This window comes from Arachis duranensis, chromosome 3 (genome assembly GCF_000817695.3).
Source record: "Arachis duranensis cultivar V14167 chromosome 3, aradu.V14167.gnm2.J7QH, whole genome shotgun sequence".
In the NCBI taxonomy this organism is placed as follows: Eukaryota; Viridiplantae; Streptophyta; class Magnoliopsida; order Fabales; family Fabaceae; genus Arachis; species Arachis duranensis.
This window is the reverse complement of record NC_029774.3, coordinates 127,025,121-127,052,706: the sequence shown is the minus strand read 5'-3', so window position 1 is coordinate 127,052,706 and position 27,586 is coordinate 127,025,121. Positions and strand designations below refer to the sequence as shown.

At 35.5% G+C, this 27,586-nt stretch overlaps 3 protein-coding genes across 3 annotated transcripts; all 3 read left to right on the top strand.

Moving 5' to 3' along the window:
* The first annotated feature begins 12,724 nt into the window (after positions 1 to 12,724).
* Positions 12,725 to 13,733, top strand: LOC127745601 (uncharacterized). Its single transcript, XM_052258532.1, has 2 exons — positions 12,725 to 13,036; positions 13,344 to 13,733. Exons 1-2 carry the CDS (start codon positions 12,725 to 12,727, stop codon positions 13,731 to 13,733), a joined length of 702 nt encoding a protein of 233 aa, XP_052114492.1.
* Positions 13,734 to 14,776: 1,043 nt separating this feature from the next.
* Positions 14,777 to 21,414, top strand: LOC107481202 (anaphase-promoting complex subunit 2). Its single transcript, XM_016101422.3, has 16 exons — positions 14,777 to 15,160; positions 15,263 to 15,355; positions 15,629 to 15,860; positions 16,276 to 16,568; positions 16,656 to 16,727; positions 17,340 to 17,584; positions 17,981 to 18,397; positions 18,535 to 18,736; positions 18,872 to 18,986; positions 19,078 to 19,151; positions 19,916 to 20,035; positions 20,148 to 20,236; positions 20,311 to 20,392; positions 20,709 to 20,900; positions 21,052 to 21,120; positions 21,211 to 21,414. The coding sequence occupies exons 1-16, from the start codon at positions 14,927 to 14,929 to the stop codon at positions 21,331 to 21,333; spliced, it is 2,652 nt and encodes an 883-aa protein (XP_015956908.1). The 5' UTR covers positions 14,777 to 14,926; the 3' UTR covers positions 21,334 to 21,414.
* Positions 21,415 to 25,265: 3,851 nt separating this feature from the next.
* LOC107481203 (methyltransferase FGSG_00040) lies at positions 25,266 to 27,208 on the top strand. Its single transcript, XM_016101423.3, has one exon. The coding sequence runs from the start codon at positions 25,316 to 25,318 to the stop codon at positions 26,906 to 26,908; it is 1,593 nt and encodes a 530-aa protein (XP_015956909.1). The 5' UTR covers positions 25,266 to 25,315; the 3' UTR covers positions 26,909 to 27,208.
* Positions 27,209 to 27,586: the final 378 nt, after the last annotated feature.

Below are 27,586 nucleotides of genomic sequence, written 5' to 3'. Positions count from 1 at the left end.
CAAAGGTTTACCCAAGGCTTCTTCATGCAGAGTAAAGTAAAGAATGGACAATAACATCCGCAATTCCAATCAGTTAACATCCATAAGGCCATACGGATAACATCAGGTGTCAGGCATACATAACATCCGAACTAAGAAGACAAATATTAGCTATTTAAACTCCTATTTCAGCTAACTAGTATTAGTATTAGTTAGATCTTTATTTAATTGGGATAACGCTTATCAAACTGTCATACATGTTACACATTAAAACTAAAGTAGCTTAGTAACAAAGTTTTTAACTATGCATATAAGAGGGAGTAGAAATGATGTTATACATATTAATTCATCGATACTCACATAGTTTTCAAAGTTATTATTTTATGAAGTGAATGCTAAAATATAAAAAAATTCATCTAAATGTGTCGGGTCAATTGTCATGCTCAACATAACTAGCTCTAACAGTTTTTTAAAGATGGATTTACAAGTTACAGCATTAATATCACACTTCTAAAATTAGATAAATAATTAATTACTCTACAAATGGTAAAATTTTATATACAAATGTACTAATTAATTAATTTAACACAGATGCCAAAACTAAAAAAATATTTATAATAGCATACTATTAACAAGAGGAAGGTCAGAGCAATAAACTTTTATACTATAACTAGAAAATTATTGACTTGCCTTTTTTCAAAGGATGTTCATCAAATTTAACAGCTGATGCATGTCTAGTCCGTATGTCGGTCTCAGTCTCATCTATCGTCGGAGCTTCTTTATGAGTCTTTCTATTAGACTTTGTTTTTTTTTTCTAATGCATCCTCTCTTTGATATGCGGTTGTGCTTTTTTGGTAGCCAAGACACCTTCCCAATTAAATTTAGAAGGCCCTACAATGGACAAAGTATAATTTTTATTTTCGTTAAAGCTTAAAAGAAGTGATCCGATTAACATATCTTTCACACTTATCACTATTAAAAGATTATATATCTATCATATGCCTCACCGAAAGAGATGTACTTTGGTATCAACATGATGAATTGTCACCGAAAGTTGATTCTATCATATCAAACTGCATCGAGCATTTGATAACATCCCTTTTTAAATCTGCTTTTGTCTCTTCTGTGAAGCTGTTAAAAAGTCGGTGCTCGATTGGTGTTTCTGGATTTTTAAAACTATTCCCTGCCAAACACAAAATGAGTCAATGCAGTCCAAATCTTTATTGGCTAATTTTACCGAAAACATATACTCAAAAACATTATTGTGAAAAATTCTTTTTTTTCTTTTTTCCTATTTTATTTGGGAGATTGCGTACCAAGATTCGGTAGTCCAAAATACCGCGCAATAGATTAAACCGTTATGGAGATTTTTCTTGTTCTGACGATCAATGACTTCTCATCCTGACTATATGACGATGCTAATGCCACCATCATATCTTGGTTGACAGTCCATTCAGGCACATATTGTAGCCAGCTAAAGTCCATGTTCTCCACCTCCATCATTTTCTCTCTGTCCGCTTTTAAACCTAAATCCTTCATAACTAAAGCCACGCAACATGACGAACACCTAGATATCAGTGTTTTCTATATAACCAATCATAATCAACACACAGTGACAACGAAGGAGAATTTCAGTTTTAACATTTACTATTAAAACACAACAACCCGAATTTTTAGTTAATTCACCGCTAACCATTCAACGTACCTTTTTTGTCCCCCATGTTTTTTTTGTCGTACGGGACTGTTACTCTTATGTGTCTCTTTTTTGCTCCTGATACGAGCCATTGCTACTTCTTCTTTTTTGAACACCTGTTCACGAGCAACTGAGATATATACTTAAATAACCTACTTAAATTAAATATAACATCCCAACATGTTTATTAATAGCATAGCTACAATAACATCTTTGTTTAATATAACATTCATGATTGAAAGTTTTTTACTCTAGCATTACAATATCACAATAGTCCCCCACACAACCATTTACGTACCAATAATGGACTTCTATAGTGCTTTGTTATCAATAATTATGTCCTTCCTTATATCTCATTTTCTGTTCCTACTGTGATTGTTGTCATAACCATATTAATCAGGTTATTTCAATACCAAAATCATGATTATTTACTATGTATCCATCATTCTCATAATCATTTCACTCAAGTAATTAATCAAAATTTTGTGAATTAATTTGTTTAACTATATACCATTATTTAACAAATTATATATGTATGTATGTTTAGTTCTTAGCAGACACCAATTGTGTATGAATGTGTATTGATGTATGCAAAATTTCAACTCAACCTTTTATAAATATAATTTAATTCATACTAAAAAATATGAAGGAATAACATCTCTATTGCATGCATAACTAGAAGGAGTTTTTTGTTAAATGAATAAAAATAAAAAATTGAAAACAAAAATATTTTGTGGCTAATCTTAGGTACTCCTTATGTACTCTTACTATAATTAATTACCATTATCATTCAACTAATAAAAGAAAAATAATCTAAGTGACAAATTTGAAGTAAAGAGATTTGTTAGATTTTTGTTTTATGTTTTTCGGGGTATAAATTTACAATCTTGTATAAGTGTATAGTGTAATATTTTTATGAACGTTAAACAGTTAAAATAAAGACAATTTATGCAGTGTGGCAGAGATGGTGTTACTCATAGGTTATAATCGATTATGGGCTTATGGTTCGAATGAAATTGGGAAAAAGGTTTGATCTTTCACTTAGGTTAATGTGACCGTATTTTCCGATTTTAAAATACTAGAGAGAAATTACATTTTAATGGATGTAAATATAAATGAGGGATGTTAGGGATTTGATTTAGAAAAAATTGAATTGGATTTTGAAAATGAAATTAATTACTCCATTGCTTATCATGAAAATGAAATTTATTTTGTGCTATATCTATAGTTTACCTTATTATTTCGCTACCTAGCATTATTCTTTAAACATGAAATTTTAGAAATTAATTTAAGCATATTAGTTTAATATTTATAACACTTTTTTAAAGTATTTTTAATTATTAAAAAATATGTTGATTTGTTGATATAGAGACTATGAAATATATATATATCTTTTGATATAAAACTATATTAAATCTTTTCTATCTTAAAAGGCATAATTTATGATCCTAATAAATTATAATACATAACTTCCTATCCTATTAATATACATGAGAGTACTCAAAGAGTATTGTATCTGTACTTTATTATCCATTAATATCCCCAAGGAGCATGCGAAGTTTTCAATGCCCAACTTGACCAATAGTATTTCAAACTTTTTGGCACCAAGAGCTTTAGTAAAAATGTTTGACATCTGAGTGTGAGTGAGAACATAAGATGGAAGGAGGCGTTGGTGCACGATCTCATCTCGAAAAACTAAATTTTCAGCAATGTGAAGGACAGCTTGACTGTCGCAATAGAGATGAATGGGAACATGATAAGGCACGTATAGAGAGGAGAGTATATCTTTAATCAACTTTAACTCTTGTTGTCTGAGCCATTTTCGGTTGTTTCTAAGTTTTTCAAGATATTGGTGAGTTACAAACTGGATGAACCTGGTTGACTTGTGAGTAAGTGGACAACTAGCCCAATCAGAGTCACACCATCCATAGAACTGCAAATCATTTTCTCGTGGGAGAAGAATTCCTTACCCAGGGTGTCCCTTTAAATAGCGTACAACAGGTAAAGCGGCTTGCCAGTGTTCGGTGCGTGGATTTTGCATGAACTGAGATAACATGTGAACACTGTAGGCTAGATCAGGCAGAGTAAAACACAAATAAATTAGTCTTCCAAAAAGTCGACGCTATATGCTAGGATCGGATAAAAGAGAACCTGTAGCTATAGCTGACCCCAAACAATGATTTTCTTCCAACGGTGTTGGTACAGGCTTAGCACCTAGAAGTCCTGTTTCGGTGATTATGTTCAAAGCATATTTTCTTTGGCACAGGAAGATTCCAGTTTGAGATCTGGCAACCTCAACTCCCAAAAAGTACTTGAGTCGGCCTAAATCTTTCATGTGAAAACATTTGTATAAATACTCTGAAGGTTGTAATAGACTTAGAGAAGGGGGGTTAAATCTATGCATTTCTTTTAAATTACTGAACTTAACCCTTTACAGCAAACTTTCAATTCTGATTCTGTTTGAACTCAGCAGCAAAAATTTATGAGACACTTTATTTTTGTCTCATGAATATCAGAAAACAGAACAGAGCAGAGAAAGAGAAGCTAACACCATCATGTATCCTGGTTCGGTTGCATTGTGCTATGCAACCTACGTTCAGTCTCCACCACAACAGTAGTGAAATTTCCACTATAGTTAAAGTATTACATACACCAATTTCACCGGATTGACACAATCCTCTCACACTTAATTTCTAACCTAACTTGACATTGGCTATGCTAATACATAACTCTTCACTCTTAGTGCTCACCCAACTAAGAAAGGGGTACATCACTGGTACTAGATACAAGACACAAACTTACCTAAAGAAATCTGAAATAACTCTAGGCTTTTCTCTCAAGTGTATCACTCAGCCTCTTCTTTTCTTTGGCTTTTACTTGAGATCTATCATTATGCCTTTTCACTCAAGAAATTACAGAAAGATAAATATTAAAAAGTAAAATACAATCTATAAAACATGAAGGAGATTGACTTTTCAACAGCCTATTTGCTATGTGATAAACCAGATTTGCATGCTTTGATTCAGTTCTTCATTTTTGGCAGAATGCTTCTTTGAAAAAAAGCACTGTCCAAGTAGATGAACTTATTCAGAGATAACTTCTCAGAATATTAACCTCATGAACATTGGTTTTCTCTCCTTGGTTTCAGAATGGTGAACCAACCTCTTTTGTATCTCCTTGCATGTTGCTGAGTTGCTCTCTCCTAGGTCAACTCTCAAGCTTTGTGCTTCACCAACCCACCATCTCACTTTTTCTCATTAATCCTCAGAATAGAAACTTTGGTTCTGACCTTCTCTTGTTGACCGAAAGCCACAGAACAGCACCAACAAGTATTTTCAATGGTATACCCATATCTTGGCCATTGAAACACTACTTGGTCCCCAAGACATAATTTTGACCGTAGATGCACAATAATGATTATCAGAGAACACTTTTTCCATTTATCTAAAAATGGTAAAGCAGAAGATTTGAGAAGAAGTGAAGAAAGTAAGTTGCATGCAAATGGAAATAAATCACCTTTTAATTTCTGATTTAGTTTAATATGGATTGATGTGGGTGATTAGACATTTGCTTTCTGAATAAGCTTTTTCTTTCTTTCTTCTCTGTTGAAATGAGTAGGAAGGATGAAACTCTCTTTCTTGTGTTTTGTTGCCGACCAAAGCAATAAGAGAGAGTGAAGACTTCAATCTTGTATGAGAAGCTTGGTATGATCAATTTGGGCTTGGGTTAGATATGTTTCCATTCAGCCCAACCGATTCTATTGCTTGACAACCTTAGGATTTTAGTGCTTTGTAACCCACTTTGTTTCTGGTTTGATTTTCTTCCTATTGGGCTGCTGTAATATTCTTTCTTTGTTCTAAATTAATTTGGGCTTTATTTGTAAGTATAGTACACTATGAAAGCTTTTGACTTTTGTTCTATTTATTTGGGCTGCAGCTATATATTGATTTTTTGCCTGCATCACTCAAACAAAATAATCAAAACTAATAGGGTAATTAGCCCAACAATCTAATGTTTGTCATCATCAATTATGTTAGTTAATTTCTTAACTCAACATGCTCTTTGAAATGTTGAATTGTAGCATTATTATTTTCTGCATTACAAGGTCATCAACATACACCAAAACTACTAATTGCATGCTATTGTAGCGAAGGCTAAACAAGGAATGGTCCTTTGGGGATTGTTGAAAACCATATCGAAGAAGGGCAGATGAAAATTTTGCAAACCAGCAATGTGGAGCCTGCCGCAGGCCATAGAGAGATTTCTAAATTTTACAGACCAGTTCTTGTTGAGATACTTGAAAATCAGGGAAAAGTTTTATGTAAACGTCCTCATCAAGTTCTCGATGAAGAAATGCATTGTGGACATTCATCTGGTGGAGTTCTCAATCTTGGGCTGCTGCCACTGCGAGCGTTGCGCGAATTGTTACCATCTTTACCACTAGGGAAAATGTTTCATTGTAATCTAAGCCTTTCACTTGATTATTTCCCAAAATTTTCAGTCTTGCTTTGAACCTTTCTATTATCCCGTCAGAATTGTATTTAATTTTATAAACTCGCTTACATCCATGGGCTTTCTTTCTTGGGGAAGGGTTATGAGCTTCCAAGTGTCATTGATTTGAAACACACGAATTTTTAGGACATAATTTCGTGCCAACGCTCATCTTTAACCGCTTGTGAGAAAAATAAGGGCTCATGTTCTGTCTGGAGAGAAGCATGAAAACTGCGGTGTTGTTTGAAAAAAAAATTATAATTTACAAAATTTTGTATAGGATAGGACACACCTGAGAATTTTGATGGAGAGGGAGGTTGGTCAGTAGAGCTTATTGGTATTGTGGCAGCAGAGACGAAGTCGTGCAACCTGACTGAGGGTGTCTTCATGCGGTGACCCCGACCAAGTAGAACTTCCATCGTGACTAGTAGTAGATTGGAAGTCGGCGTTGCTTTTGCTGCACTTAGTACTAATGCATCGTCAGCGATGTAGACTTTAATCTCTTCATTGAGTTCATGTCCCCCTTGTTTGTCAATAGATGCTTCAATGAGGAATTCTCCAGCACAGTCATTTAAATGTGGAGTACTAGGCCCAAATGTGGGTTCTGAACTTGGCCCATTATGTGTGTCTTCTTCAACATTTGTTTCTGTTACAGGAGGTCCAATATCTTCAATCCTTGGTGCCGGTGCAAAGCCTGAGCCTCTTGAAAAGGAAATATATCTTCAACAAAATGGATGTCATGAGAGACAAAGAAAACTTCTTTTTCTAAGTCAAATAGTTTTCATCATTTTTGTCCAGACAAACACACATTTTCTACTACGGCTGGCAAATTTGTCCCGTTGCCTATGATTTTGAGCATAACACAGAGAGCCAAAAAAAGCTTAAGTGCTCATAACTTGGAATTGTTCCATGAAAAATCTCATACGGAGTCTTGCCCTTTAGTATTGAGGATGCGGTATGATGAATTAAATAACCAACAGTTAAGATACATTCTCCCCAAAACCGAATAGGAAGATTGCCTTGAAAGCGTAATGATCTAGCAACATTGAGAATATGTCAATGTTTGCGCTTTACTCGTTCATTTTGTTGCGGTGTATTAACACATGACGATTGGTGAACAATGCCTTGTTGTAAGATGTATTATTTTAAACACATAAATTCTGTCCCATTATTATATCGCACCATTTTAACATTTTTGTTATATTGGCATTCAACCAACGTGAAAATTTTTTTCAACGTGATTGATACCTCAGCCTTTTCTTTCAACAAATATATCCAAACCTCTCGTGAATAATCATCTACAATAGTTAAGAAATACGAAGCACCACACGAGGAGGGAATAGGGTCCCCACAAGTCACAATAGATTAAATAAAAAATATTGGAAGTTTGATAGTCACTTAAAGGAAACTTATCTTTTGTTTGTTTGAAATTTTCACAATTTTCAGAGATCTCAATGCTTGTAGATTTTTCACTTACATTGGGGAGCATTTGCACAATTTTAAATGATGAATGCCCTAGTCTCTTATACCAAAGCGCTAGTTGATTCTCTGTTCTGGCATGACAAGCTTGAATCTTGTGTGCCTCACGATACCAATAGAGCCCATCATTCCGCTCACCCGTTCCAATCAGTGTTCTTGAAGTACGGTTCTGTATGACACAAAATTCATCAGTGAATTGTACTAGACAATATTCTGCATTTATTAATTGAGAAACTGAGAGTAAGTTGCATTTTAATTTAGGTATATAAAGAATATTTTTCAATTCAAGTCCTCCGTCAAGAATCACTGTCCCTTGCTTGCATGCTATTACTTGCTCTCCATCTGGTAAACCTACTAGACATCCGCGTATAGTTTTCTTTTCACATAAAATTTTCAGGATTCCAGTCATGTGGTTGGAAGCTCTACTATCAATGATCCATAAATAAAAAATTCTCTTACCAGTCATTTTCTCATATTCATTTGGTTTTTGTTTGTTGATCATATCTACTAATACGTTCCATCGCTCATTGGTCAGTCCTGATATCTCACGTCTCTTCTCTTCTGTGTTGATACCATGGCTGCCACTTCCATAAGTGTATGCCACATTTGCACATGCTGGAATTCCTCCAATACGTGTGCCTTGTCGTCTGTAACCATTGTCACCGTCTCTTCCTTCATTCCTCGGTTGATCGCCCCACCATTCTGAATATCCCACAATCTGAAAGCATCCTTTAACATTATGCCCACTTTTGCCACAGTTAGAGCATATTGTTAATTTTTGGCTATTATCTCCTCGTCTTTTCATCCTGTTCCTTGCCTGCATTGCGAGTCCTACAACCAACCCTCTCTCTTCCGACACCTTAGCCATTGTTCTCACTTTCTTCTCTTGGACTAGCATTGTATACACGATTCAGTATTGGCAAAGGATTTGTTACCAGGATATTTGACCGCAATGTTCTGTAAGGAAAAGTTTAGGGGACTACCAACTTTTGTATTTTTTGGCCAGCACTTAACCATCAAAATAAAAGTGAGTGATCTCCCACCATTAGATGTAATCTCACACCATTAAAAACACTATTGATGGCCAATTGATGGTTACAAAACACCAATATTGCTGGCCCCCTAGCATTCCTCGTTCTGTAATTCGCATAATCTAGGCCCATCAGAAAATGGTGGACCCTCTCTTCTTCCCTTTGCTTTTCAAGTTGAGAGCCAATCCCACATTTATATCCACCACATGTGCATTTGAAAATTTGCTCGCACTGTGCTAATTCATCCCACAGTATTTTCAATTTTTCATAGTACACCGTCATGGCCATCCCTTCCTACTTGCATCTCGTCAAATCTGATTTTAGTTGTTGTATTCATGATCCGTTCACAGTTGAAAACCATTCTTTTGATATCTTCCCACATTATCCGCGGGTTCTCAACATACGCAATGGTTGACTGTAGGCTTGATTCGATCGTGTTCAAGATCCAGGATACAATTATGGATTGGACTGTCCACCAATCCTCAAGATCAGGTGCATCTTTTTCTGGTTCCGTGAGAGTTCCATTGATGAATTCCCATTTTCTCCGAGCTCGAAGCGATATTTTCACCGCTCTAGCCCATTCCTCATAATTTTCTCCACGCAGCTGCAATTGCATGATTACATTTCCTGGGTTGTCACTCGCATTGAGGTCATATGGCGAGTAAGTTTTCTTAGTTTATTTTTCTGAAGTCTCTAATTCATTTGCAGAGTTCTTTTCTAGTTTTACTGCCATGATTATGCAGTCTAGGTTCTTTTCGTGTTTGTTGATATTAGAGTCGCTCTGATACCATTTAGAAAATAAGTTGTTTCAACCTGCTTTTCTATTAGTCATGAACACATATATATACATCTTTTGATATAAAACTATATCAAATATTTTCTATCTTAAAATGCATAATTTACGATCCTAATAAATTAGAATACATAACTTTCTTTCCTAGTAATATACATGAAAGTACTCAAAAAGTATTGTATCTATACTTTATTATCCATTAATAAAAAACAAAGTTTTTTTCAATGAAGTTTTTGAAAATTTGAAAACGAGGAGGATTCTTCCAGGCTCATTTTTTTTATATTGAAACTGGGTGTATGTTGTGCCCGGTTATGGAGCTGTGGGGTGTTATACAAGAGTGTGGGACAACTTTGTCTGAACATTGGCATGAAAAAATCAAACCGTCTAATTTATTTGTTACTAAAATCAGGGTCACAAATCAGAAGGTCCAATTTGTGTGGAGGAAAAATTTTGAAATTTGGCAATGAAAATCGAACCGTCCGATTTCAGTAGGGTTTAAATTTTTTTTATTTGAAAAAATAAAATCGAACTATCTGATTTGATTATAATATATATGATTTCAACAAACAAACAGAAATCGATGGGTACGATTTGTGATGTTTATATGTATATATATATATCTGTGTGTGTTACGAGATTCCAAATCTCATCTTCTCCTTTGTGCTCTTCTTCTTTTTTCCTGAGCTCTTCCACACACTTGTATCTCCATTATTTTCTTTGAATGCAAAAAAATTGACAATAAAATTTATATTCATGTGAGTGAGAAACATGGATGATAGAGTCATATTGAAAATATATTTTTTTCGTAAGATTTTGTTACAAACATCTGAAGGAGTGAGATTTGTTTGTGAAAATCCGTTAGATGTTAATCCATTCACAATCTCATTCGAAGAACTAAAATGTGTAATTTGTGAGAGGATAGATTCGGAAATGTCAAGGAAATTATCATGTATTTTATACAGATATCCTATACCGGTATTTGGTAGATTCGTTCAATTTCAAACCAAATGTATAACTGATAAAGCGAGCATGCAAGATATGTTTTCAAGGCATATTGAAAGTCGCGCTCAGATGTCGTTCATTGAGTTGTATATTGAATTTGAACAATCTGAAGCCGACCAAAATATTGAACGGGGAGATTACAATAATGACAGTGAAGAAGAATTTGAGAGCAATTACGAAGTTTTTTGTCTAGACGGAGACGAAGAGCAAGGTGACAGCACTATGGTGGCAAATGAAATTCCGTTTGAAGAGTCATCTTTCATGCGAGTTTTGGATTTGGAGGTCATGCTCCAGAGTTTTCTGAATATATTGATGCAGGTTTCCAAACAAGATCATACCAAATAACAACATAATGTGGCACTTCACGTACCTCTTAATACTGTCTTCGTCAATGCACTGTAAATATTCTTTCAAATTCTGAAGTCACGTCAATTTTATGCAGTTTTATCTACAGTCTGACTTTCTTGGTGCAATCCCAAACTGGTGCAAACACTCCCACTCTAAGGCTTCGTGAATCAAAACCACATTTTTCAGTGTCACAGCACACTCACCAACCAGAAGGTGGAACATGTATGTGTTTGGGTGCCACCTCTCGATTAGAGCATTTACTAATAATTTTCTGGCATTGAACTATTCTAATCTGGGAGACATAATAAAAATTAGTTAACCGTAAATGCTCCTCTACAGCATGATTTTACCGATCCAAAGACAGTAGGTAGTTACATGTCAAATTCTATAAACTTTAGAAAAACATAACAAACTATTAATAAATTAATAATAATTACTAATTCACTACTAAAAATTAACAATTCCCTAAAAATAGTAACTAATTTATTAGACTAATGCTTATTTAGTAACTAATAGCATGCATATAAATACAACTAAATATTAATAGATTTCCTGAATTTTCATTCAATTGTTTCTTACATAATTATTTATTTATATATTCATAGTTTAACGGATAATAATAATAATTCTTATATCATCACAAATAATCTAATTACTAACTAACTATTAATAATAACTAATAACTAAATAAATCCAACTCTTATTTAACTTAACTAATCATATTTTATTTATTAAAACCTCAACTACAACAATATATTTAAAACAATTTAAATATCTAACAATAAATAAATTATTATTACCGGTAAAATATAATATATTATATTTTATAAAACCTAACTATTAACCATAATTTCCAAAATTATTACAAACAATAATTAACATAACTCTAGACATATAATTCCAAAAATTATTACAAAAATTATAAACATATATTTTTAACTAATCAATCATATTAGTCTAATTTAAATATTATTATCGATTAAAATATTCACTAACTAAACCTAAATATATATATTAGTCTAATCTATTAATAATTAAATCTAAATATATATTAGTCTAATCTATTAATAACTAAATCTAATAATAATAATTAATTATAATTTCCTAAATTATAACAAATATTTTTAAACATATATTTTTTACTAATCTATTATATTAGTCTAATCTAAACAGATTCAATAGCTAACATATTCACTAACTAAATTTAAATATATATTTTAAACTATTACACTAACTATCATTAACAATCTTCATTCTTAACATTATTTATAATATTTTAGATATATAAAAAAATTTAAAAACAAACTTACATAATCAGAATGGCAGAGATAATTAATAGTAGAGTAAAGGACATTTTTGTCCTTGACCTTTTTTTTCGCGGACATTTTCGTTCTCAAGGAATGGAAAATACATTCAAGTCTCTAATCCCTGAAAAACGTGGACATTTATGTCCTTCCATTGAATTCAACCGTTTGCACTGAACGGAAAAGGATGAGCTGGCAGAAGTGGCCGTAACGGAGACCAGGTGGCATGGAGCATTTCGTAACAGGACATATAAATCTCTGGAGACGAAAACGACGTCGTTTTTGTAACCTCCCCCAATCCTGTTTCGAATTTCTCTGCCTTTTCTTCTTCCTTCGTCCTTTTTCCCTTCCATTATTCTTCCTTGGCCCCTGCCTCCGTCAGTCGCCATCAACGCCGGCGAGCTCCTCCTTCCTCTCTTTTCGCGTCTTCTTCCCTTTCTCACTCCCTTACTCCCATTAGTCTCTCTATCTTCTCACCCTCCTTCCACCCACCGTTCGTCCGCGACAACCTTCTCGACGACCCACTGCTGCCGCGCCGCCGCCTCTCTGCAAAAATTAGTCTCAAATCTCGAGGGGTTAAGGTTTTCCTCCGCACCAACTAACAATGAACGGTGCCGGATCGGGAGCCTCGAACCTCTGCATAAATGACACTCTCACTGACGACGAGCTTCGTTTGATCCTGGCGAAGCTGGAGAGCGAGAAGGACAAGGAGATCTTCGGGTTGATGTGTAAGAGGTGGCTCCGATTGCAGAGCACCGAAAGGAAGAAGCTTGCGGCACGTGCAGGTCCACACATGCTTCGCAGAATGGCTGATAGGTTCACGTGCTTGCTCGAATTGGAGCTTGCCCAGTCCGTTTCGCGGTCGTTCTATCCCGGCGTCACCGATTCCGACCTCGATGTCATCGCCAATTTTTTCTTCACGTTTTCTTTTTTCAAATATTAAGCTTTAAATTTCAGTTCCCCCCTAAGATGCTGGATTTGTTTACTGCTGTTGCTTTTTCTTGATTTTTGCTTTTGAAACTGGTTATATGAAGTAGTTTTGAACTCATCACTTGGAATGATTGTGCTTCTGAGTTATGTTGTTGTTTCTATTATGCAATTTGAAAATGAACAATTTTGAGTGCTGTTGTCATGATAGTCAATTTGAGTGATGATTAGGTTATCTACCACCTTTGGGATGTTGCTTTTCTTTTGATGGGGAGTGAAAATTTCAATAAGATTGACATGGAATGTTTTTGTTTGGTTTAATGTATAGAGGAATTTCAGATGTTGGAATGAAAGCCATTGGCGAAGGTCTTTCCTTGTTGCAGTCATTGGATGTATCCTACTGCAGAAAGCTGACTGACAAGGGACTATCTGCTGTCGCTAAAAGCTGTAGCGACTTACGGGTATTGCATCTCGCCGGTTGCAGATTTGTTATGGATGGTATATTGGAAGCTCTCTCCAAAAACTGTCATAATCTGAAAAAACTGGGATTGCAAGGGTGCACAAATATTACTAACTATGGATTGATAAGCCTTGCAAGTAGTTGTCAACAGATCAAGTATTTGGACATCAACAAGTGGTTGTCAAAAGAGAGGAAAGAGGAGGTCGCCGACGTTGATGGTGGCTGACGGAGGCGCGCTGTGCGGCGGTGATGGAGGCAGGGGCCGAGGAAGAAAAATGGAAGGGAAAAAGGACGAAGGAAGAAGAAAATGGCAGAGAAATTTGAAAAATTGGGGGAGGTTACAAAAACGGCATCGTTTTTGTCTCCAAGGACTTATATGTCCTGTTTCGAAATGCTCCCTGCCACGTGGCCTCCGTAACGGGCAGGTCAGCGCCACCTCTGCCAGGTCAGACTTTTCCGTCCCGTCCAAACGCCTGAATTCGACGGAAGGATTGAAATGTCCACGTTTTTCGGGGGTGAGGGACTTAAATGTATTTTCCATTCCTTGAGGACGAAAATGTCCGCGAAAAAAAAGGTCAAGGACGAAAATGTCCTTTACTCTTGATAATATAAAATTCAGGACGATCAACATATCTTTATGTTTTTACTTTTTTGACATTGTAATTGATTTTTTTTCTAAATGTTGAAGAAGGTGGTAAAATGGAGAAAAATGGTTGCTGGATGGATGGAAAACAAAGTGAGGAAAGGGACACAAGGAGGAGTGAGAATTCAAGTGGGGTTTTGTTGGCTTAAAGGGGGATCACCATCTCAGTTAGCTATATACGTGACATGTGGTGGGGACACAAATCGGACGATCCGATTTGTGCAACTTAAATTGGACTGTCCGATTATTTACTATCAATACAGACGATCTAATTTCTTCGTTACTAATACCACACTCGTGTTAACTATTAAGCACTCTTACTCCCCATAACTCCATTTTACTCCATTTCAACCTCCATATTCAAATTAAAAAGTAACTCTTTCAAGTTCTAAGTGAGGTCCTAAAAACCTAATACTTATTAAATTGGTAGAATTAAAAGTTAGAAGATTCAATTAAAATCAAATTAGATATAATAAAATAATATATTCATATAAAAAATATTATTTTAAAAAATTATTTTTTTAAGACAAATTAATCATTAAAAAACTACACTAATTTAATTGGTTAACTAATTTTTGTTTTAAAATAAATCGATCCAGTGACTGATTTACGGTTAACGAGATGAAACCAGGCAGCGATTCTCGTAACACTGCTTCAAGGACTGAAAAAAAGAAGAAGAGGGAAACACTGAAATAAACACAGTAGCAGCAACCAAAGATTCAAACTTTAGAAGTTTCAAAGACAAAACACAAAAACACAATTACAATTCGATCCTCATGGACCAATCCACTACCTCCTCTTTCTGCAACTTAGGGATTCTCGATTCCCTCTCCAACGATTCCATATGCGAAATCCTCCGCTCCTACAATGGTTTCTGTGCCGCCACCCAAACCCTCCTCGCCGCCGTGGACGACCTATCCGCCCGCCGCGACTTCGTTGCCCATGTTCACTCCCTCTGCAAACATGGCCTCGATTCCCTCGTCCGAGACCACTTTCTTCGCGTTTTGGAGGTACCTCACTACCACTTATCTATTTATTTTGCTAGTAATGCTGGAAAGTTCGCTTCTTTTTGTTTTTTCAAAATTTTTATTTTATTTTGTTTCTGGTCGTAGGAAACGTTTGAGAGAAATGGGGCGTCGAGGTTTTGGCGCCATTTTGAGCCTTACAGTAATGTTACGGGTTTGAACAAGAATGATGATCTTGAGGTGAGTATTGCTAAAATGGCAATTTTTTTTATTATTATTATTATCGGGATTGATTTGGGTATTGCTGTGTAATGCTTGTTATTTGTTTATATATGTATCATAAATATGTGACATTTTATTGAGTGTGGTAAGTAAGAAACAGATGTTTGACAACTTACCTTAGGTACTAGTATCATTGTTTGTCCTTGGGAAAAAAGGGAAAAGAAAAACGGGTAATTGTTAAGTGGATTATACTTAGTTGCTAGTGTTGATGCTAGAAACAATTTTAAACAGATTGACGAGGACGAGATTCTGAGTGTGTTGCATAGTGCTTTGGAAGAAATCTATTTGGAGAAAGGGTATCAGGAGAAGTGCTTGTTAATGTTGGTCCATGCTTTCCAATCATACAAGAAGCAGGTGTCCAGGGACACTCGTGATCTTGATGCAGAGAGGAATCACCTTACCACTAAATATCAATGGATTGTCTCCTCTGTACTTACGGCTACGCTTCCTAGGAATTTCCGTGGTGTGTAACCTGTTTATTATTATGTTGATATTAAATGATGACACGCCATTTCATACTATAGGTGAACAATGGATCTTGCCTTTTGTTATTATCAATCACTACTTGATTTCTTTGTTTCTACTTTATGGAATATTTACAAATAGTCTCTTCATTTTCACCATCTGCTAAATTTTGCCATGAAAATGTACTGTCTTTATCTCCGCTATACAAGTACTATAGATTAGTTCCAAGTGCAATATTTTCAGGCTTTCAGCTCGTGGTCTCTTTTACATTAATAAAACAGTGTAGTTGCATGTATGAAAATATTACATATTAGACATAGCTTGTACCTTGACTTTGCTATGTTCCTAGATAAGCTTATTATCATTTCTTTTATTTGTCTTGGCCACACATTTTTACTTTTTGCTACGTTTAGTTATACTGCATTGGTATTTTAAAAGAACATTGGAGGAGTTAAGTACAAGGATGGATGAGGAGTTGCAAGATCATGAATCTCAAAGCAAGGATGGCATGGATTTAGACGAAAAAGGAAAAATATGCAACAAGGTTGGCGAAATGGATGTTGATGAATGCTATAATGACAGCAGGTACTCAGAAAACAATAAACTTGTGAATAGCATTGGAAAAGTTGTTCTTCATCTAAGAAGTCTTGGATTTACTTCTATGGCAGAAGATGCTTATGCCTCTGCTATATTTTTACTTCTAAAGGTGAGAATGTTCTTGAAATCCTTAATTTTGCTTGCAGCTTTGCTTTCACCATTTTGCTGAATTTGTTTTCATTCGTTTGGACGGCAGGCAAAAGTATATGATTTAGCTGGTGATGATTTTAGGAGTTCTGTTCTACAGTCTATTCAAAGCTGGATACAGGTTTGTAGTGCTTATCTATCTGTTTGCAAAGAAGGATCAAGGTGACATGTATTACAAGATCCAGTATATCAGGAACATACCACATTAAGTATTCTTTAATGTCGGTCCATTACTTCACAAATTAACCATTTTGTTGCAAACTGACAGTAGGAACTTGTTCTTATGCTATTACTAATTATGTTCAAATTTCAACTTATTTTTAAAAAACCATATTGAATGATGATTTTGAGTCATATTGGAAGATGTGAATTTGGCTCAGATTCTGGTAATAACCTTGACTCATGTTCTGGTACTTCTTGCCATTCAGTTTACATGGATTCAATTAAATAAGACTTTTTATAAATTGTTTATTTGGCGAATTATATGTTTTCCAAGAAACCAAATGCCTGGACCTAGGTTTCCTGTTGTATCACATTATAGTGATTGTACAAAGTAAATACTAAGTGTTGTGGCAAAAGTATCTTGAGTCACTAGTTCCAATGTTGTTAATGAAAATACTTTTTCTGCCACTGTGGATTCTATCTAAAATATATTATTTGTGCATGCAGACCTGTGTAGAAAATCAAATGCTTTAACAATGCTAACACATGATGTTTTCTTGGAGACATTCAGGCTGTACCTCTCAAGTTTCTGCATGCCCTTCTTGTCTATCTTGGAGATTCTGTTAGTTATGAGAGTTCTTCTTCAGGTCTCAAATCACCTTTAGCATCGCAACCATCGTCATTCTGTCCTGGAATCGATTCTCCTTCTGAAGGGCTTGTTAGATGGAAGCTGCGGCTGGAATATTTTGCTTATGAAACACTGCAAGATTTAAGAATTTCCAAATTATTTGAGATTATCGTTGATTATCCTGAGAGGTAGTTTGTTAATTATAATTATCTGCTTTCCTTCTGGGTTTTGTTTTCTAAATTAGCTATCCTGTAATGTCATTAAATTGAATCACAAGGTCAACACCAGAGTTTTGTTGACTGAAAGAAGAGGTTGTCATTATCCTGAAATGTATGGTTGTGGCTGGCTGCGTGAAATGAAAGTTGAAACTTGATTTTGAATTGTAAACTCTTGCTTCAGTTAGTTCCATGCTTTGATGCTGTTTTTGAATTAATTTTAAACTTCAATGATAAGCACTAGTGCAAAATGCATATTGTGACCTGTCATGACAATTTTTTATTAACTCATTGCTAGATCATAGCTCTCATTGTTTGTGTAAAGTCTTTTGAGCACTTATTTTCCCTTCTCTCTGCTGATATTTGAAGCTCTCCTGCAATTGAAGACTTAAAATTGTGTCTTGAATACACGGGACAACATTCAAAGCTGGTCGACTCATTTATTTCTTCACTTCGTTATCGCTTGCTCACTGCAGGCGCATCAACCAATGATATATTGCACCAATATGTTTCAACCATTAAAGCCCTGAGGACAATAGACCCTGCAGGTGTTTTCCTTGAGGCTGTTGGTGAACCAATAAGGGATTATTTAAGAGGAAGGAGAGATACCATAAAATGCATAGTGACCATGTTGACAGATGGGACTGGTGGGAATTCTAGTGCATCTGGAAATCCTGGAGATAGCCTTCTTGAAGAGCTGAACAGAGATGAAGAAATTCAAGAGGATGTTGGTATTGACGATGATTTTAACACTGATGATAGGCAAGCATGGATTAATGCTGCACGGTATGCTTATGTTATAGAAGGCGAAAATTTCTTCTTTTCATCATTCTTGCTGATGCATATATATAATAATAATAGTATATCTTTTCTGTTGCCATCTTAATAGATTTGATGTTTCTTTTTATTATCATTTTCAACAGCTGGCAGCCTGACCCTGTGGAAGCAGATCCACTAAAAGGAAGCAGAAACCAAAGGAAAGTTGACATACTTGGAATGATTGTTGGCATTATTGGTTCAAAAGATCAATTAGTTCATGAATATCGAACTATGCTTGCTGAGAAACTTCTAAATAAATCTGATTATGATATTGACTCAGAGATTCGGACTTTAGAACTCCTCAAGGTACTTATTTAAGCATAAAGTCAGGATGGCTATTTGACTGGCTGGGGAATTGATTTTTTATAATTGTTTTGTGTATTTTCATTCTTGGTTTTAGTATTTCATTATAAACATTTATTTAATGGATTGCTTCTGCAGATACACTTTGGAGAGAGCAGCCTACAAAAATGTGAGATTATGCTCAATGATTTACTTGGCTCAAAGAGAACTAATACAAACATCAAAGCTACCATAAGTCAACCATCTCAGACAAGTAAATTCTCATATCCAATCTTGTTTCTGACAATGTTAACTGCTATTTGTGTTAAAATCCTTTTGATGGAAGTTTGGTGATGTCCTCTCAGGTGGAGAAAATGCAATATCCATGGATACGATTTCTGCCACTATCATATCTTCTAATTTTTGGCCTCCAATACAGGTGCATAAACAATCTTTTATTCGATTATTAGATAAATATGAAAGAGTATTTTATTTATATTATATTCATGGAAAAAATTGTCAGTATATATTGTATGTCTGTTATTCTGTTAACCATCTAGCGGCATCCTTTTTACTCACTTTCTAGTACTCGTTGTTTAATAAGAAATCAGAAAGGTGATGATCAGCCCCCTTGCTCTTTTTATTCTTATTCATCTTAAGTAAATATAACTTTAAATTTGAGCGAACTTTTCCTTTCCTATACCCATCTTTATACTGATATTTCTCATATATTTCGTTGTTGTCATGGTCGTGCTTGTGCTGAAAGTATATTTCTAAAAGATACTATCCACCTTCACACATGCAAAATGTTGATGCGGTGCCAAAATGTCAAGATTTCTTTCCAGAAGAATAATGAAAGTACATCAAGTCTGCTCATAGATTTGCATTGGGTCCTTTTGAGCAGATTAAATTTAACAATTTCAAAGTTTTTTCTTTTTGGGGAAAAAGGGGATCAAAGTTCATTGTTGTTCTGTTCCACTGTTATTTCATGTAAAATTGCGGAGAGTTTCTTCAAATTTCAAACTAGTACATGTATTAACATTTTTTTCTGATCAGTTTTATTGAGTAAATCCAATTAGAAGCATACATAAAACCAAGCATAACATAATAATTTAGTAGCCCTTTAACACATCTTTAAAGAATTTCGTTGTGGTCCAACAAAAAGCGTCAACTTTCTATTATTAACTTTGAAGAGAATTCCAGGATGAGCCAGTTAACCTGCCAGAATCTGTCGACCAGCTCCTTACTGAGTATGCAACGAGATTTCATGAAACAAAAACCCCTCGTAAGCTACAGTGGAAAAAAAGTCTTGGGACTGTCAAGGTCAGTTTCTCTGTATATTTTTTTTTTGCTTTTTCTTGCTTCAGATATTTAGTGCACGTTTTTGGACCTTTTACTTGTATACTTTCTCCTGACTATGTATCCTATGGTTTAGTTGGAGTTGCAGTTTGATGATAGGATAATGCAGTTCACAGTGGCCCCTGTACATGCATCAATCATTATGCAATTTCAAGATCAAAAGAGGTATGCCAACCATTTATGCATGACTCTAGTGTTCTGTTTTGGATGTGCAATAATACTAAATTTTCTATTTTCAGTTGGACTTCTAAAAACCTTGCGGCTGCTATTGGAATCCCAGTGGATGCATTGAGTAGGAGAATACATTTTTGGATAAGCAAGGTAGGTCCAATACAGGCTACATATGCTGCTAATTTACGTTACTTATTTTTTTGTCCTGGTAATAGTAAACACTTATTTTGCATATGGATTAATTTAGGATTGTCTTCCTCTTCATTTGTTGTTTAACTTCTGATCACTTTTTCATGTTTTTGTTATATGATGAAGCTGATGCTTATTTATGTATGATCCTTCCTTCGTTTATGCATGACTTAAACCCTAGAAGATGAATTAAAAATCATTTCATTTTAATCCATAAATTTTAGTTGTAGAAGTGAAGATGAAACTAACAGCTAATGGCTTTCTCGTTTTGTGCCAGGGGATCATTTCAGAGTCGGCTGGGGTAGATACCTCTGATCATGTATACACCATTATGGAAAGCATGGCTGAGACAAGTAAGAATGGAGCTGGTAGTAGTGGTATCCAGGAACTTCTAGGGGGCGATGAGGAAGAAGAAAGATCCGTCTCCTCTGTGGAGAATCAACTTCTTAAGGAGATGACTGTATATGAGGTATGTGAAGTAGAACTGATTCTTATTCTTTGAATGGTATAAATGATTAGTCAATACAAAAATCATCAATCAATAGTTGATGACAAGAAAAACAGAAATAGATTGGCAATGCATCCAAGTGGGAAATCTAACCAGTGTATTTTCATGGCAGAAATTTATCATGGGCATGCTCACAAACTTTGGTAGCATGGCACTAGATCGAATTCACAATACACTCAAGGTAAAAAAAAAAGTGCTTTAATGTCTATATCATTATTTGGACTTTGATAGCTTTATTACTTAGATTAATTATATGATTTTTTTACTGCAGATGTTTTGTATTGCTGATCCCCCATATGACAAGTCACTCCAACAGTTACAAAGCTTTTTATCAGGTCTAGTCTCTGAGGAGAAATTAGAGCTTAGGGATGGAATGTACTTTCTAAAGAAGTAACATGCTTACACATTATGGGAGTGCAATCATCCCTTGCTTCGTGAATTTTGATAAAAGTGAAATTGTAAAATGTTTCTCATCCTCAGGTGTGACGAGTGTTACAATGGCAAATAACAAGGTAGGTAGATTGTTTTTTTTCATAGGGTTTTGGCAATTAGAAAATAGGATGAGTCCCCCCAAAATAAAAGAAAGCCCAAAACATCTAACACTTGTGATTAGTTGTTAAAAAACACTAAGGTAGCGTTTGTTTTGAGGTATTGGATAATTGAGATTCAGTTCAGTTCCAAAATTCAAAATTTCAGTTCCTTCAGGCAGTGTTTGGTTTGAGAGACATAGACATTGAGACATAGACAGTTAGACACAGTGATATACAGTAACACATGTCTGCTGTTTGGTTTGGTGAGACACAGATTTTCGAAGGACATGGGAAGACACGGATGGACACGAAGACATTAAATTTGTGTACCTCCAATTTGGTGAGACACTAAGACACAATTTGTGAGACACTAATTTTTTACTCTTTTACCCTTATTGAAATTTTAAAATTTGTTCTCTTATCTCCCCAATTTTTTTTCTCTTCCTCTTTTAGATTTTATAACTAAATTTATCTTTCTATTTTCTTTAAAAAAAAATTGTACATTTAATTTTTTATTTATTTAAATTTTGATTAATCTTTGATAAATTCTGTGCTTTAGTTTTTTTATTTTTTTCAAATATATATATATTTAATATTTGAATGATAAGTTAAGATGATATTAGAAGAAATAAAAAATATTAAAAGAAATAAAAATTCAATGGTGATGACATGTAGTGTTTGGGATAATAGATGTACAGTAAAAATAGTAAAAATTTATGGTAGAATGAAGAGTAATTTAGTCTTTTTAAAATATGTATGTCTTGTTCTTTATTTTTACCAAACACAATACATAGACACAAATATTTTATGTCCATGTTTTTAATGTTTATGTCTTTGTGTCTATGTCTCATCATATACATCAACCAAACAGAGCCGTTTCTGAAAAATAAAGACACAGGGACTGAAAATTTTGAAAACGGAGACTAAAATTTAAATAATAATTTTTGTCTAAAATAATTTCATTTCAAATTATTAATTCTAAGTTTACCTTTTTGCAAAATCAAATTAGAGTTCATCTTCTTAGATCAAACACAAGCATGGAAGATATCCATCTGGAGCTGTTGCTCTACCATCGTTAGGACCACCACCTTCTCGTCGCCATGATAGCCACTGTGAGTTAGGTGAGTTGCCGAGGAAATAGATGGAAAAGAGAAAGAGAGAAACGAGATAGAGAGAGAGAAAACACAACAAACAGAGAGAGGAGAAGTTGTTTATGCACTGACGAGCTTCCATCATCACCGTTGGTGTTGATTGGGATCGGCGGTCACTAGGTTTGCTCAGGGAGAGCTTGAGAGAGAGAGAGAGATCGAGCTTGACAGGCATGACATAGGTGGAGGGAGAAGCTGCTGTTGTTGCCGAAAAACGTTACAATGTTTTGTGTCCCATTGTTTAGCCACCATCTTCTCGTTCTTGTCCCTAAACCTACTTTGTCTGTGTTCTATTTGGTTGTCCCTTCCTTTGCCACACCTCAGCATGCTAGAACCTTTGTCAGTGTTGCTGTGCTGCCGCCCTCAAACCTATTCTAGTGCGGTTGTTAGGGGTATTTAAGTAATTTATCAAATTTAAGTCTCTATTTTTATTTTAAATTTAGATATAATTTAATCTTGTACATTTTATACCAAACATAGTACTAAAACTTATTTCAGTCTCTATCTTCCAATATCAATTTCGCTTCCAAACGTTACCTAAAAACGTAAGAAATGTTTTATTGGTTTTAAATTTCCTTCAATTCTGTTTTGGATGAAAAACGTGCTTTTTTCTTTTGATTGTTTTAATACTCTTTTTTTTTTAAAATAAATAAATAAATGGATCGAGTTCAAACCATTAAATTTGAAATTTAACCCATTTTTACATAGATAAACTTAAAGTAAACTACCATTTCTATCCACGAAAGTTGAAAACGCTGATATATTTACCCATAGAAAAAGAAAATTACCATTTGTATCCATAAAACATGGGTTCCATACAATAAAATTATCTAAACACTAAAAAATTACATAAAAACTCCAAATTACGCTTACATCATCGTTTTCAATTTTTCATTGAACTCAGAATAGAGTGCTACCACCTAGTGCTCCTGCAACAAATCAATTGCCAAACTCAAACAGGCTATGTGGGAAATTGAACGAATTGAACAATCCTCACCTGAGCCAAACTCTTTCAGCTCTGTTTCGACGAAAGAGACGTTAGCTATAGTAGTTGCTCTGAAGGTTCGGCGATTGAGAAGCTGATGATGATGGTGACGTCGTCGGCAGCTCGTTGGGGGTAGAAGAGAGAGTGAGAACAGAGGCTAAGTCAGGGTTCGGTGGAGGAGGTGCGAGACTGGTGAGTGGCTCGCTGGTAGTGGTCTGGACCGAAAGAAAGAATGACTGGAATGGTGAGAGTGGCTTGGGTTCGTCGCAGATAGTAGAAACGACGGTGGTTTGCGACAGTTCTGGCGGCTGGAAGTGCAGACGGCGATGATGGCAAGGCTGTAATGGTGGTCCGGAAGTCTCTGGTTCTTGAAGAGGAAAGAAGAAAGGAAAGAAGAGGAGAAGGAGAAGTGAATTAGGGTTCAGTGGTTTAAAACAGATGGCGAAAGAGAGAGAGCTCGTCGCGATTTTGGTTCGCAAAAGGGACCGCGGTGGTGGCGGCTGGCGCGGTAGCCCGTCGGCGATACTGGTTTAGTGATGAGGAGAAGGTAGCCATGTTAGGTGAAGAGAGGAGAGGGAGGGCACTGCGTCTCTAGAGTTGCTGGTGGCGGTGAAGCAAGGGCTGGTGCAAAGGTCCCCTTGTCGGCGAGGGCGAGACAGGAAATGAGAGAAGGAGGGGTGGCCACGACGGTAGGAGGACAACAGCGAATGGGGTTTGTGGTGGTGGTGGTAAGGTGATGAACAAATGAGGATGATGAAATGGTTAGTGGGGAGGGAAAAGATGATGCGGATGATAATAAGGGTAATTTGAAATTTTTATGTGATTTTTTAGTGTTAGGATAATTTTGTTATATAAAACCCATGTTTTATGGGTACAAAATTTTTTTTTTATGTGTAAATATATCAGCATTTTTAATTTTTGTGGATAAAAATGATAATATACTCGATAAACTTAAGTAAAAAAAATTAAGACAAAATTTTAATTTTTTCATAATAACCTTAAGATTTAAATTTTAATTGATGTTTTAACCTCATTTAAAAAATATAATTTATAGTAAACTAATTAATTAAGTAATATTAAAAACATCAACAAAGTAATTGAGGTCTCAGGTTAGGAATAAAAAACGATTTAAGAACAGAGGTACCAACGATTGTAAAAAGGTTGGGGGATGCAAATTTTGGTGCTGATCAATTGGGAAGCAAATTGCTGAACCTTCCTAAAGTTGACAAAAGTTAACGAAAATATCCAGTTTTACTAACTATAATAAATGAATTATTAATAAAGGAAAATATAGTTGTAATAATTATTTTGCTTCCTCTCAGCATGTTACAACATTGTCAAATAATGGCTATAAACATAATTCTTCTACACATTATGCAAATTGGAAATTAAGCAATATATAAATTAAAACTCACCAATAATTATTTTTATGTGAAGTTAATAATAAAAAATTATAACATAATTTAACAAATTTATTTAATTATTATCTAATTGTTCTTGACTATTAATTTTCATAAAGATTATAGGTGAGTCTTCACCTATATTTTATTTAAATAAACAAAAAATATTGACGAGGAGGCAAAAAAGAAGGCAACAAGATATTAATTTAAAATAAATAAATGCGACCGTTACACACTTAAACTTTTGAAATTGGAAAAAAGAAGCTCCATTTGAGGAGAGGTCAAAGACAACAACACAAAGGCAGAGCAAGAAATGGCGGAAGAGGAGTACATTCAGCAACTGAGGTCCAAAGCAACAGAGCTTTTCCTCAGAGAAGAATGGAAGGACTCCATTGACGCCTACTCCAACCTCATCTCTCACTGCACCCACCACCAACAACAACTCTCTCTTCATCACCCAGATCACCTCCAAAAGCTTCACAAATCACTCTGCATTGCCCTCTGCAACCGCGCCGAAGCCAGGTCTCGCCTTCGCGACTTCCATTGCGCCTTGCAAGACTGCGATCGCGCATTGCAGATCGATGCATCGCATTTCAAGACCCTGCTATGCAAAGGTAAGATCCTGCTCTGCCTCAATAGGTACTCGATGGCGCTTGAATGCTTTAAAGCAGCTTTGCTTGACTCCCAAGCTGCTGGGAACTCCGAAACCCTAATTGGGTATGTTGACAAGTGCAAAAAGTTTGAGTTTTTAGCCAGGACAGGGTCCTTGGACCTCTCCGATTGGGTTTCGAATGGGTTTCACGGGAAGCCTCCGGAGCTTGCAGAGTACATTGGTGCGGTGGAGATCAGGAAATCAGATATCAGTGGCCGCGGCCTTTTCGCAACCAAGAACATTGATGCAGGGTCGTTGATCTTGATCACCAGGGCAATTGTAATGGAGAGGAGTATATTGGCAGGTAAGGATTTAAGCGAGGATGCGCAGTTAGCAATGTGGAAGAATTTCATTCAGAAAGTTTCTGAATTTGCAAGGAAATGTTACAAAACCCGGGATTTGATTGGTATGTTGTCAATTGGGGAAGATGAGGAAGAACTTGAGATTCCTGATATAGATTTGTTTAGGCCTGAGAATGTTGGGAACGTGGATTCATGTGAAATGATTGATATGGAGAAGTTGCTGGCCATTTTGGATGTGAATTCACTCACAGAGGATGCTGTTTCGGCCAATGTGTTGAGGAAGAACAATGATTCCTATGGTGTTGGATTGTGGCTATTACCTTCCTTCATCAACCATTCATGCTGTCCAAATTCGCGGCGACTGCATGTTGGGGACTACTTAATAGTTCATGCTTCCAAGGATCTCAAGGCCGGAGAAGAGATCACTTTTGCCTATTTAGATCCGCTTAGTCCTCTGAGCAAGCGAAGGGAGATGTCGATGACTTGGGGGATTCAATGCAAGTGTAAGAGGTGTAGATTTGAAAATGAGGTTTTCACCAAACAAGAGATTAAGGAGATTGAGATTGGACTTGAAAGAGGGATGGATGTTGGTGGTGTGGTTTATAAATTGGAGGAACACATGAAGAGATTGAAGGTTAGGGGAAAAGAGAAGGCCTATTTGAGAGCTTCATTTTGGTCTGCTTATTGTGAGGCTTATAGGTCTGATAGGTCTATGAAGAGGTGGGGAAGGCGCATTCCGGCGATGGATGCCGTGGTGGATAGCGTGGTTGATGTGGTGGGAGGTGATCATAGGCTGCTTAAGATCATGGTGGAGGAGTTGAAGAAAAATGGTGGCGGTGGCAGCGGCCTTGTGGGGATGGAAAAAGCTTTAAAGCTAGCAAGAGATGTGTATGGGAAGGTAGTGAAAAAGCAAGCAATGAAGACACTTGTTGAGTTTTGCGTTGGTGATTGAACTTGGATGAATACATTTTCTATGTCAGCTACTAGTTGCTGTAGCCTATAGATTTTCTCTATTTGTTTTCCTTCTCATGGTTTTGGTGCCTTGTTTATAATCATGAGCAACTTAAGTTGTCATGGCTAATACCAATGTTATGAAACTACGAATTTCAATTTTATTCAAAACTCTTGATCTTGCTTCTGCTAAAATCATTTTATCAGAGCGTGTAATAGGTTTTGTATTCTCATTACTATGAGATTTGTCATTTGATTAGCATAATAGCATTGTATGTTCTTCTTCATTTTGCTCACTGGTTCTATATAGTATACACTATACACAGAGGGATGATATGTTTACTTGATGAAAAATTCGTGTTTACTAAAACTTATATTTTCAAGGTGTGGCCTGTCATATAAAAGTTATGTTTTATCAGTTGTTGCCATTGGTTTATTTGTAACTTGCTTATCAATGTAGATTGAAGTTCTGTTTTTGATACAATGTTAACCTTTCTTTCCCCTCACACCTATATTAGTGATCTGAAGAAAGAGAAGTGGTCAGAGATTGTGTGTTGTGGTGCATATGTATTGGTAGGGTGCATATTTGTTTTCCATTCACATGTTTTAAATATAATATATAATGGATTAATGTTTAAACTTTGTCTTTAAAAAATTATGCATTTCAATTTAATTTTTA